The sequence below is a fragment of the Oryctolagus cuniculus genome, chromosome 9, assembly GCF_964237555.1.
Source record: "Oryctolagus cuniculus chromosome 9, mOryCun1.1, whole genome shotgun sequence".
Classification (NCBI taxonomy): domain Eukaryota; kingdom Metazoa; phylum Chordata; class Mammalia; order Lagomorpha; family Leporidae; genus Oryctolagus; species Oryctolagus cuniculus.
In genome coordinates, this window is record NC_091440.1 from 91,117,672 (window position 1) to 91,130,516 (window position 12,845).

General features: G+C 53.5%; 1 protein-coding gene across 1 annotated transcript; it reads right to left on the reverse strand.

The window, feature by feature from the left end:
- Positions 1 to 4,489: 4,489 nt before the first annotated feature.
- On the reverse strand, positions 4,490 to 9,303 carry GJB2 (gap junction protein beta 2). Its single transcript, XM_008259938.4, has 2 exons — positions 9,169 to 9,303; positions 4,490 to 5,768 (listed from the first exon to the last, which is right to left on the reverse strand). The coding sequence occupies exon 2, from the start codon at positions 5,744 to 5,746 to the stop codon at positions 5,066 to 5,068; it is 681 nt and encodes a 226-aa protein (XP_008258160.1). The 5' UTR covers positions 5,747 to 5,768; positions 9,169 to 9,303; the 3' UTR covers positions 4,490 to 5,065.
- Positions 9,304 to 12,845: the final 3,542 nt, after the last annotated feature.

Here is a 12,845-nt window from a genome sequence, read left to right on the forward strand (position 1 = left end):
TATAAACACATATATGAGTGTGTGTATGTAAGCACAGGTGACCGGTGATGGAGTTATGTTCTGATCAGTCCATTGTGCATTGAAAATATTCTCAGTGGAAAACAGGAAATTGGATCCACCCAAGCTATCACGCCTCCTGTCCCAGCCTGGCAGAATACTGCAGAGGGGTAGCTGCACCTGTGTATGGCCGTGGGGCTGCCTGGGAGTGGTGATTGGTGCCCAGCACGGCTCAAGGTGGGAGAGCAGAGCCAGCCTCCACTGTGCAGTGCCCACTGAGTGTGTGTCTTTCTGGCACCGCGGTCCAGTCAGAGAGTTCCAAGTCGGATCATTGCTGGCCGGGGGCTGTGTGTACATGGGCACTCAGAAAGTTCATGGAAAATAGAATCCCATGATAGGTTGATCTGGGTGCCAAATGATTTTGAAATCTGCGTGCAGTTTTCTCGTAATACCCATTTTCCATGACATTGCTGATGACCCCTGTTACGTGCAACTGTGTGGGAACAGACTGCAAGGAGCTACATTGTGATGTGAGTCTGGGTATTTCTGATGGGAGTGGAATGAGGCTTTCCCTTCGGACCTTGTCTTCCTGCGTGTCATTACGTTGCAATGAGAATGCACTTACAGATTCACCCGAGCACTACACAAATTGCTCTGGTTGCCTTGTCCTTTCCAAATGGTGGAGCAGTTAAGATACCAAGCCACGCTGGACAGCGGAGCGGAAATGGTGCATCCAGAACCGCGATCCTCTGCGGCATCCCACGGCGCTGCCACACTGGGCCCCACCTCTCCCTTGTAGCTCACAGATGCGCTGATGAGCATGTGGGTGCCTGGCGTGGTTATCACTGCTCAGCCATCAGAGCGCTATCCTTTGTTAGGGAAGCAGAGGACAGTGGATACGTAGCTTGTACCTAGCAAGCAGGTGCACAGTGGTTGCTCAGGGTCTACTGGGTGCCTGAAGAACCTGCAAGGGAAGGCGAAGCTGTGCAGGTGGAGCCCGAGGTCTGGGGTGAACTCGGATCTGCTCTCAGCTGGAAAACAGACGGACACTGGGTCCAGCGGAGGACAGTGCAAAGGCTGGGGAGCGGGTGCCAGAAAAGAGCACATCTCAGCACACACCAGGGTGCTTCAAACCTTGCGAGGAGGAGGGAATGGAAACTAAGTGGATTCTGGTGCCCACAGGTTTGAGTCCATACATAGCTTCTTGATACTATGCACTTCCTGTGAATATTTTGAAAATTCCTCTATGCATTGCTTCCAAAGATTTTTTTTACACCAAAATAACCTTAACTTCCAATTCAATGCTTCACAAACTTTTTGAAGCCCGCTTGTAAGTGACAAATCCTCTCAGTGGCCTTCAAGGCTTGTGCCATCTGTACCAGCCCCCACTCTTTGGCCCATGTCTCCCCATCTGTATTCAGGGCATACGGGTAAGGTCTTTTTTTTTTTTTTTTTTTTGCAGATTTATTTTATTTATTTGAAAGAGTTACAGAGAGAGGTAGAGACACAGAGAGAGGTCTTCCATCTGCTGGTTCACTTCCCAAATGGCTGCAAGGGCCAGAGCTGCTCCAATTCAAAGCCAGGAGCCAGGAGCTTCTTTTGGGTCTCCCACGTGGGTACAGGGGCCCAAGGACTTGGGCCATCTTCTGCTGCTTTCCCAAGCCATAGCAGAAAGATCAGAAGTGGAGCAGCTGGGACTAGAACCGGCGCCCATATGGGATACCAGCGCTTCAGGTCAGGGCTTTAACCCACTGCTCCACAGTGCCGGCCCCATTGGGTGAGGTCTTGTCAGTGCTCGTCGGATGTTTTTTAGCTGACTGCTGAGTCAGGGACAGTGATGAGGGGCAGCTCAGGCCTCAGGCCCCTGCAGAACATTCCGGATCCCCCTGAGTGGACTTGACTCATTCATGTCAACTGCCATCCATCTAATTTTTTTTTCAATTATTTTTTATTTGAGAGGCAGAAAGAAAGAGAGAGAGAGAGAGAGAGAGAGAGAGAGAGAGAGAAAGCGAGCCCTCCCATTGCTGGTATGCTTCCCCAGTAACTGCAACCACTGGGACTGGGCTGGGCTGAAACTGGGAGCTGGGAATGCAATCCAGGTCTCCCATGTGGGTGGCAGGGACCCAGTTACATCTGCTGCCTCCCAGGGTCTTCATTAATAGGAAGCTAGGGTCAAGGGTCAAAGCTGGGAATTAACCCAGTTAATCCGATGTGGGATGTAGGTGTCTTAAACCTCTAAACACCAGCTCCTGCTACCCATCTTTAACAGGTGCACAGCTATGAAGAGTTGTTGGAGACCACGTTTTCCAGTTTGCTACCAGGCATTGTGCAGGCACAGTGAGCAGCAGCTGGGCTGTATTCACGGCTCCTACACCGCCCGTTCCAGAGACTCATCTGGTGGGAGTCCCTCCTGAGTTGGCTGCTGTTCACCTTGTGCCAGCTGCCAGTGAATGATCTGGGAGGCAGGCTCTGGGTCTCATCTGCAGCTGTAATTTTCAGGCACGCAGTCAGAGCCCTCGGTCAGTGGTTAAAAGTGCTCGGGAGCAGCCTGTAATTAGTTTTGCCCTGTATTTTAATGCCGTAGAGTAATAATCTTCATAGTTTGTAAGAACACATGCAGCTATTTAAAAATCCCATGTGTTATTTTCACAGGCTATGTGCAGGACACCTTGGAGAGTGGGTGGCAGCCACTGCCCCTTTGCTTCTATGGGTAAAAGTGGAAGTGAGTTTGGTTCTTTGAAATCCATTTAAAAAGCATGTGGCCTTCGGTTCCATTATTGGTGTGTAAAATGCTTCGAAACCCTCGGATGTAAATCTTGTACTTTGGGCACAGAGCCGATGGTGGCTGTGTCTGGGCAGGCTGCTGCACGGGGCTGGGCAGGCCACGGGGTCTAACCTGGCAGGTGTATTCCCCATGGAAGGGGTACTGAGGAATAAAGTGGAGGTTCACAAAAAGACCAGCTTTGGGGCCACACTAATAGACATAAAGTCCTATTGAACAGACCATAGGGCTTTTCCTAAAACATTTTAGAGTGTCAGCTCTCAGGGGCCAAATTGGGCACGTCACCACAACTCAGCATTCCTTGAGCTCTGTCTCCTGTCAGCATCCTATGCTGCTCTTGGGTTTCAGTCCATCAAAAACCTGTCAGAGGTGAGCATGGGGTTGGGCAGAAATAATCTTTCTCTCTCCCTTCCCTGCCAATCTTTCTGGCGACAGAGACTTCCCTATAACTGGGGTGGAATGGCAGACAGACAGACAGACAGATTCCCTGTTAACATACCCATTGAGTGTTGGAAAAATATGGATGCAAAAATGGCTATAGATGAAATTAAAGCTCGCCATTCTGTTAAAAATGTATCACATTTTACATAGTTACCATAGGAATTATATTTTAATACCTGAAATGATATTTGAGACATTGCAAAATTATGTAACTATGTAACGAAAGTGCCTATTTACTATCACAAAATGGCTTTACCATGCTATTATTCTTGGCAACAGGAAAACTCTTATCCTCATGCAAGTATGCAGAGCATCATTTTTGGAAATGCTGTCAAGCCTAGGAGTGATATTAGGGTTCATTTCAAACTGCTAACTATTGAAACTCTAGCTGTATTTTTTCAAATGTCTGCTAGTTCTATTTTTTAAAAGATTTATTCATTTATTTGAAAGTCAGAGTTACACAGAGGGGAAGAGGCAGAAACAGAGAGAGATCTTCCATCTTCTGGTTCACTTCCCAAATGGCTACAGTGGCCAGGGCTGGGCCAGGCTGAAGCCAGGAGCCAGGAACTTCATCAGGATCTTCTACCCGGGTGGTGGGGCCCGAGGACTTGGGTCATCCTCTGCTGCTTTCCCAGGCACATTAGCAGGGAGCTGGATGGGAAGTGGAGCAGCTGGGTCTCAAACCAGTGCCCATATGCGATGCTGGCATTGCAGGCAGAAGCTTTACCCAATACGCCCTAGCACTGGTCCCCAGTGGTTCTATTGTATGCCAAAGAGGGAAGCAAACAAAGCTTTGGTGCAGACAAAACTCATGTTTAATCAGCAGAATGGGGAGCCCTGCCTTTCCCTCACTTCTTTCAGAACTCCCCATCGCGTTTTGTTCTGCACCCTGGTACCACTGTGTCAGTCAGGGCCTTTTGCATGGGGTCCCTTCTGCTGCTGGCCACTGTGCACGCCTGTAATAGAAAAGGCAAACGTTGGTGGGGGAGGGGTCTTGAGCCAGCCTGTCGCTGGTGCTCGGTGGTGCACCTGGTCGGTATTTATTAGCAAACTTACACTGGAGGTTTTGACACGAGGATCTCTGCCATCTCAAGAGATTGCCAAGAACTTTCAGCCCAGCTCACATGAGGCCGCTGCCATGGGGTGGCCTGTGCTTGCCACCAGTAACACAGCAGGTGGCTGTATGGGACGATGGTGTCTCATTACACATCACTCACGCACCCCAATCTGAACCTTTGCAACAGGAGAAACACAGAATGGTTTCCTGGATATCTTTAGAACCAAGGAACCTATTTATTTTAAAGTTTTCATTAAAAAAAAGTGAAACAGAGTTGGAAGCATTGGGTAGGCAATGTTGTCTATAGCCAGAGACTAAAACTTAGAAAGCACGGCAAAGAACCAAGATTCTCTACGTGGGGCTTTATCTCGGGGAAGCAGGTGCCAAGGGAGACCCTCGGGCTTCCTCAGCAGCCTCTTTCCAACCGGGCCGTTCTTCCCTTTTCCTCAGAAACAGAGAAGCAGCCGCCAGCATCCTTGGCGTAACACAAGAGTGTTCCTCCTACAAAGCATCCCTAACAACGGGGGTCTCATTGGAACTAACTCGGTGACAAGTCTGTAACAGACAGGGAGCCAGACCTCGGCTGGGAAGCCTTTAGCAGAGCAGCACTGCCGAGGTGGCCCGAGCCGCCCGGGGGGCCTACAGGGATTGCCAGTGGTTGCTTTGGAGATGAGAATCTTTGTCTCGGGGACATGCTGCTGACTGAAACTTGACAGCTAAGCACAGGTTGCCTCACCCTTCCGTGCTGTCATCTTTTTATCTAAGGCCCCTCCCCCTCCCCTGCCGTGTTATGCTGGCTTTTTGGATTTTCCGGAACAATATCTGATCAGCAGATAGCACAGTTCGGTGACATTGAGCAGGATGCAAATTCCGGACACGGCGATCATGAAGACGGTGAAGACCGTCTTCTCCGTGGGCCTGGACACAAAGCAGTCCACCGTGTTGGGGCATGGCCAGGCATTGCACTTCACCAGGCGCTGCATGGAGAAGCCGTTGTACATGATGTAAAAGACGTACATGAAGACGGCCTCAAAAATGACGCGGAAGAAGATGCTACTAGTGTAGGTCCACCACAGCGAGCCTTCGATGCGCACCTTCTGGCTTTTGATCTCCTCGATGTCCTTGAACTCGTTCTTGGTCTCCCCCTTCATGAACTTCCTCTTCTTCTCGTGTCTCCGGTAGGCCACGTGCATGGCCACCAGCAGCGCCGGCGTGGACACGAAGATGAGCTGCAGGGCCCAGAGCCGGATGTGCGAGATGGGGAAATAGTGGTCGTAGCACACGTTCTTGCAGCCGGGCTGGAGGGTGTTGCAGGTAAAGTCGGCTTGCTCATCTCCCCACACCTCCTTGGCGGCCACGACGAGGATCATGATGCGAAAGATGAAGAGGACGGTGAGCCAGATCTTCCCGATGCTCGTGGAGTGCTTGTTGACTCCGCCCAGGATGGTCTGCAACGTGCTCCAATCCATCCTCCCCTCTGCGCGGTGGGCACTGGAAAAGACCAAGGGACACAACACGGGAGCCATGAGTCGGGGCAGAATCGGGGCGGTTCCTCTGCGCTGGGGGGTGGGTGAGTGCCGTGCAACCTCTTCTTGGGCAAATACCAACTCTTACGCAAGCACCCCCGAAACGGCGAAAGCAAAACCAGGTTAGTTCGCAGGCAGGATTAGAGGGCTAATTCCCAAACCGTCCTGAACATGTCTGTCTGCGTTTTCTAGTAAAGAGCAGCTTGTTCACCCACTCCTTCAGAATCTCCTAAAAATCGGGGTGCAGCCAAGTACTTGGTACAGCCTAAGGACACTCGCTAGTTTTGAGTGAGCCCACTGATGACTCTGCACGTACTCCTTGCGTCTCTGACTCCGCGCAAACATTCAGCGGTCCCACTTATCTGTAGCTCCAAGTTTTGGACTATTCCCGGGGGACTGACACTAACTCGGGGTAACACTGCCCATTTATTTATTATTTATTTGAAAGCCGGTGTTATATAAATGGAGAGAGAGAGAGACAGACAGACAGAGAGACACAAACACAGAGAGAGATCCATCTTCTATTGGCTGGTTCACTCCTCAAATGACTTCAACGACCAGGGCTGTGCCAGGACAAAGCTAGGAGCCAGGAGCTTCTTCCAGATCTACCACATGGGTGCAGGGGCCCAAGCACTTGGGCTGTCTTCCTTTGCTTTCCCAGGCCATTAGCAGGTAGCTGGGTGGGAAGTGGAGCAGCTGGGACTCAAACTGGTATCCATATGAAAGGCTGACACTGCAAGCTGTGGCTTTACCCATCATGCCACAGCGACAGCACCCCTAACCTTGCCTTTAAAGTCGAGCAGCCAGGCAAAAGTGAGTCACAAAGTGAATAAGCCATTTGTAGGAGTCTACCTAATCCAGTGTTAGCAGTGAAATGGTTGTTAGCCAGGGGTAAGTTTACACTTGAGCTCCCCAGTTTAAATTCCACAATGAGCCATGCTTCCTTCTTCTACGCGAGAAGCTGGTGAGGAGTGGTTGCTGGCGAAAAAGCCATCCGGTGTGGGGTTTCTGTATACACTTTGTACACAGGTAGGTGGTCCCGACTGCCATGTCGGGAGTTGGTTAGTATTCAGAGTATTTGTTTCAGTAAGTATTGCCATGGTGCCTTATTTATTTATTTATTACAGTGGGCTAAGGTTTTAACTTCTAAGTCTTTTTTTTTTTAAAAGAGATATAGTTCAACTCAGGGACTCGCCAGTTCCCTGCCCAACAAGGTGCCCTCCCTGTATTGGAGTTGTGAGGCGAAGCATGCAGGGGCCCCGCCCTCTGGGTCTTGCACGCCTTCCCTAAGGTGGGTGTGCAGGGGCCCTGCAGCTCTTCCAGGAGCCAGCGGCCTAAATGCCAGGAGGCGAACTGCCCTCATTGATTCATAGTTGACACCCGTCTGTCACAATCAGCCCCTCTTCTAAACGCGATTCCACCCCTCCACAATCTTGATGAGTCATCTGTTTTCCACCCCTTCTGAGCCACAGTGAATCCTCCTTCCCTGACTTAAAAGCATCCTCCTCTCTTGTCAGGCAAGTCGCATCCTGTTTCCGGCTGGACTCAGACTCAGAATGAGTGTCTTTCATTACCCACCGCGGCTGCTGTGGGGCGCCAAGGTCTGGCTGAACCACCCCACCCCCACCCTGCGCCACCTTGGGTAGAAGAGGCAGGAGAGACACAGACAGACTTCTGCACCATGTAACCATGTCCAGCTTGGAAGAGAGAAGCATCATTGGAAAATCAATGGGCTAGTTGGGGTTCAGCCCTGACCCATTTACATAAATCCAGGCTGTGTGGGAGGGCATCAGTGAGCCAGTTGTCCAGCTTGCAAGTCCCCAGCTCGGGACAGTCCCGCCCTACCGCAGATCCTCCAAAGCAATGACAATCAGACTTTGGCAAGTCCGTCTTGCGGAATCAGACCTTCCAGGTCTTCACTGGAAGTCACCAAGGGGAAAACAGGACAGGCAGGGGCACAAGCCTCAATATACTTGGCCAAAAACACGGGCGTGGGGGTGGGGCTTATGCTTTTACCCCGCATCCATGACACCCCGTGCAGGCCCCACAGCCCTTCTGCAGAACACTTCAGTTCAAAGTAAGCCCCGCATGCAGTTTCCATAGCGTGAGACCTGCAGCTGGCTACCTGTTGCACAGCTCCTTTGAGCGACAGCGGGAAACTAAAGCTTGACCCCCAGCGGGATGCGCTAGCAGGCTGAGCAGATCTGCCCGAGCTGCCCGCCCCTCTTCCCAACCCTGAGCCTTCACATGCAAGCTCCTCAGAGGCCCAGCCAGCCTGCAAAGTGCCTGGAGCAGGGCCGGGTAGTTGAGTTCGTTCAGTTCTTCGCGGGGTCACTCACGGGCTTCCAGAAAAGGCGGAGTTCCTTATCCCTGAGCTCACCCCTCGGGTGCCTGGTGGTGGGCCTTGAGCAGCTCCCCCCACCTTTCTCGAAAGGCTGACTGAGCACCAGTTTCAAAAGACTCAAAGGGCAAATACCGTCCCAGGACAGCCCCGGTCAGCGGTCAGAGGCCAGTTCTCAGCACGCAGATGAACGTCCCGGCCCATTGTCCTCAGGCGGGCCGCCCTGCAAGGCCACCGTCTCCGGCGGCACCCGATTCTCAGCCGCGCAAGGCAGTCACCAACCTGGGACCTAAAAGCTTTCCTTCCAGCTGCGAACACCCCTGGAAGCAACGCTCTAGGCAAGTTTCGCGGAAAGAGGAGCGGCCGAGCTCCGGGCCAGGCCGGGGGCTCCGGTGTCCCTGTCCCGCGTCGCCTGCGCCCCCGCCCCAGCCCAAGGGGCCGCTCTCGGGGGACTAAAGGTCACTTCCCTCCAGAGCAGGTTTCCTGCATCGCATACGAAACCCAGGGCTCTTTCTAAGCTTTCGGTTAATTTAAAACTTTTCGGGGCTGCAAATAACGCAGCCGGACGGCCGTAGGGCAAGTCCTCCGAGGCAATGTCACAGGCTGTCGCCTTTCGACTGCTGGCGGCGGGACGAGTCCTGTTCCTCCCGCTCCGAGGCGCAAAGCGCCCAGGTTCCGCGCGGCCTGTGTGCCTTGCGCGTCCGCCAAGCTCTCGGCTTCGCCCCTCGAGCCCCCTCGGGCCCCCGATTCCCGCCCCAGAAGTTCGTTCCAGCCACTCGCCAGACCTCCCCTACCCCTGCCCAGGTCGGCGGCGGCGACGGCCCTTCTGGACCGCCAGGGGGTCCGGGCATTCGGATCCAGTCCTCCGAGAATGCCTGGCGCGGCCCCAGTTGCCCCGGGTCCCCCTCGTGGTTCCCAGGTCTGTCCGCGAGCCATGTCTCCTTTGCCCGGGCTTTCCTGGGCGTTTCGAGTCGGGCCCGGGCTTCCTGCTGCGCGACCCGGACGCGGGGCCTGGCAGCCTCACCTGCGTCGGGAAGGAGCGTGCGGCGCGGCCGGGAGGCGAGGGGTGTCGGGCGGCGGCTGGGGTGCTCTCGCTGGTCGGGGCCGGGCGCCGCCGACGGGCTCCGAGTCGGAGAGCGGAGCGCGCCGGGCGCTGCGGGTCTTGAGCACCTGTCCCCGCCGCGGCGCCTTTTAACCGCGCCCTACACCCCGCCTCTGCCTGCCCGGGAGTGGGAAAGTTACGGAGGGGGCGGCTCCTCCTCTCGGCCGCCCCCAGCGCCGCAGGCGGGGCGCGCCCGGCCTCCCCCGCTCCGGACCTTCTCGGACCCAAGAGCCCTCGAACCCCTTAGCGCCCCCCGAGGTCCTTGCGAGTCCGAGGTCCCCGCGAGAACCCTAGGGCGGCCCGGGACGGAGCGCACGGAGGCTGAGTGTCTGCACCCTGCGCGCACCCGGAGCCGGGTGCTCAGCTAGCTCCTTGTCTTGGGGGTTGTGGATTGGGGAGGTGGTGGTGGTGGTAGTTGAAGGATGATGGCTGCCTTGGTTGTTCTTTCTACTCCGACTATTTCAAAAGTCCTACTGCATTGGAAGCTCGGCTTTATTTATTTATTTATTTAAATAGGCGTTCGGGCGGTGCAGGAACTTTCTGTGTAGGCCTCGAGGGCTCTCGCGGAAGGGGCCTTGTGGGCTCAGGACGGGCGAGGAGAGGCAGCCACTACTGCTCCCCTCACAGCCTTCCTCGGCCAGCCCGAGCAGAGCAGAGGCATCCCGACTTCCCCATCCGACCCGACCGCTTCCAACAGGGTGCCGGGGGCTTAGCCCGGGGGCGGGGGAAGGGCAGGTCTCGCTCCTGCCCGGGACGTGGCCGTGCTTCCAGCTTGCCTGCTCCCTCGTCCACGTACAGCTGGGAACTTGCAAGAAGCCTTGCTCAGTTGGTGTGTGTGTGTGTGTGTGTGTGTGTGTGTGTGTGTTGGGGGAGGCTTAATTCAGAAAGGAAAGGGTGTGAGACGTGCTGTCCCCCTTGCGCCAGGGGCGCACACACCGCTCGCTTCCTTCTCGCTCCGCCAGGCTGCGCCCAGGACCAGGAGGTCTCAGTGCGCACCTTTGGTTAGGTGATTCGCTGTCCTGGGCGGGTGGGGGGCAAGAGACGGGAGGTGGACAATCGCAGAGCCAGCGGACGCGACCGGCTGCATCTGGGGACGTGGTGTCCGGCCTCCTCCCACCCAGGGGCCGGCTCCGGGATTCCCGCAGAAGGGGCCGGCGCCCAGATGCGGGCCGTGAGCCCCAGGTCAGTGTGGTGTTCTGCGAAGAGGATGACTCATCCTGACGGGGCGGATCTGGCCCGACACATGGATTTCCCATGCTTGCCACCAGGAGCGTGAAGCTGACGCCCCCCGCCCTGTGCCAGCCTGGGCCGATCCTGCACGGGCGAGCGGGAATGACCCCACCCTCCGGCTCCGGGTCTTAGCCTGCAGGGAGTGTCTGTTCATAAGCCAACAAAGGACCAAGAGCGGCTCCAGGCCCTGTGCGGCCCTTCTGCCTGCGGGAGGTGCTGAGTCGGCGAAGTCAGGTGGGGTGGCGCCGACTTCCTGGGCCTGAGCACACCTTCCGCGGGGTGCCTGATGTCGTGGAGGTGGGGAGAGTCTGCTTTGAGTTCCCCAGCCGCTGAACTGCGGCGGAGTCGGGGGCTGAAGTCCTGTCTGGGCTGAGACCAGGACTGACCTGAAGATCCAGGCCATGCGAAGGTGATTCAGTTTCCCCCACTGAAAAATTTCACCTTGGTTGCATCAGGATTTCAGGTTCAGCTTTTCCCCCTTGCGTGCCCTGACCTGGTTCTCGGATTTGCACCATTTTTGTGTATTGTTGGCTAATTTTCACAACCACTTAGGACCTCTAGCTTAAGCCCCCATAGCTCTTAAGTCTGTCCTCACCCTTCAACACCTGCTTCTGTTCGGTGATGCCCAGTTTCTGCTGTTTTCCTAGGGATACCCTAGAGCAGCAAGGTGTACATGAACTAACTCTCTCTCTCTCTCTCCCCTCCAGGGGAGGAGAAAGGGGAGAAGTGAGGAGAAAGAAAGATGGGGAAGCTTAGACATGGATCCACTTAGCAGGCCACACCAAACATTCATGTTTTATAAATAAATCCTGTGATTATCATGTAAATAGATTGATCAGAGGGCTACATTTTCTTCTGTTAAAAGCGTTACTTTTGTCAATGGACGCGTTGGAAATCAGCCCATTTCTTCTCACCTTGTTTTCACATTCTTCATCTCTCAAGGCAACCCCACTCTCCCCCCAAGAAGTTGGACCCCCAACTCGGCCACCCTCCAGGGCTGCCTTCCCTGCACCGTAGCACCAAGGTCCTGGCTGCTGGCAAAGCAACTCTGATCGCCATGATTTTGTCTCACTATCCTGGAGGGGTTGACCAGAGAGAATAGTTAGCTCCGTGGAAGGAAAAAAACCAAAAAACCCTCACGGGTCTCCTGGGTGATTGTGAATGAGCTCCTGGAGAGGACCACATTTCAGGGAAGAGGGAGCCTTCACCAAGGACCTGTTGATGATGGACTGATGAGCCTCTGTGGCAGCCGCACCTGGTTCCTCCAGGGTATCAGAGAAACACATGAGAAATATTTCTACAGATGTGCTCAGCGCCACGCAGGTGAAGCCCAGGTGACTGTGAGTGAGCTGAACTTTTGTGCAAATTGCTAAAGTGACCCACTTGTAAGGTTACCAAGTGAAGATGCTCCTGTCTAAAGCGATTTGGCATTTTCACCTGACAGTTGTTCTATACATAACCCCAAAAGATGAAGTTACTATTGTGTAAGAAATCTGTGTGAGGCAAATCCTATTTCTTCACATTTTGACAAATGATTGCTTGCCAGCTGCCTGATGGGGCAGAGTCTTGAATTCCCCCTGGGAAGGTCGGGCACAAGTGACACAGAGATGATGGCAGAAAATGTTGCAACACAAGGAGACACCTGTGGGAGATGGAGCCTCTGCCACTTTTAAGACAAGTCACAGCGCTGTCCCTTCAAGAGCCAGCCGCTGTTGGGCCACACCCATGTTTCTTGACTTTACTGTAGAAATATTAATCCTATCAATGGTTGGGGAAAAAATACAGTAAGTTCAGCTTGTCTCAAGATAGCAGCTGGAAGCTGCCGAGACTTAGCCAGCATCTCTGGGTAAGAATGATGACAGATGATGTAAATTTCATGGGGTGTAATTTAATGTGGGGGAGACTCTGCTCTGGTCCTTTTCAGTCTTTGTGGGTCAGTATGACAGGAAGTCCATTTCACTGCAGTTTCTTTCTGCATTGGTGAACTACACACTCACGCATGTTTTCTGAAAACTGTTAGCATCAAAGCATTTGCGGAAGACAACCGTTGTTCTGAAGAGCAAAAAAAGTCCACGATTTAATTATTCTCTTCGCTTTCGAATTAAAGACATGTCATAAATATTCCAACTTTTAAGTTGTTATGGCACCTGTTATAAGCACATGCTTTTTTTTTTCATTCTTTGGTTATTTTCACAAATAAAATATTTGAGAGGAATTGGGATTGCTGACTGTGTTTTAGGGGACGGAATATGACATCTTTGGATTCAGAAATTGGCTCATGTGTTAGTTTTTCATCTAGGCTTCTCCTTAAATGGTTTCAGAGCCATTTCCACTTGAGGGGAAGAGTGCTATCTGTGTTCTCTGATTTA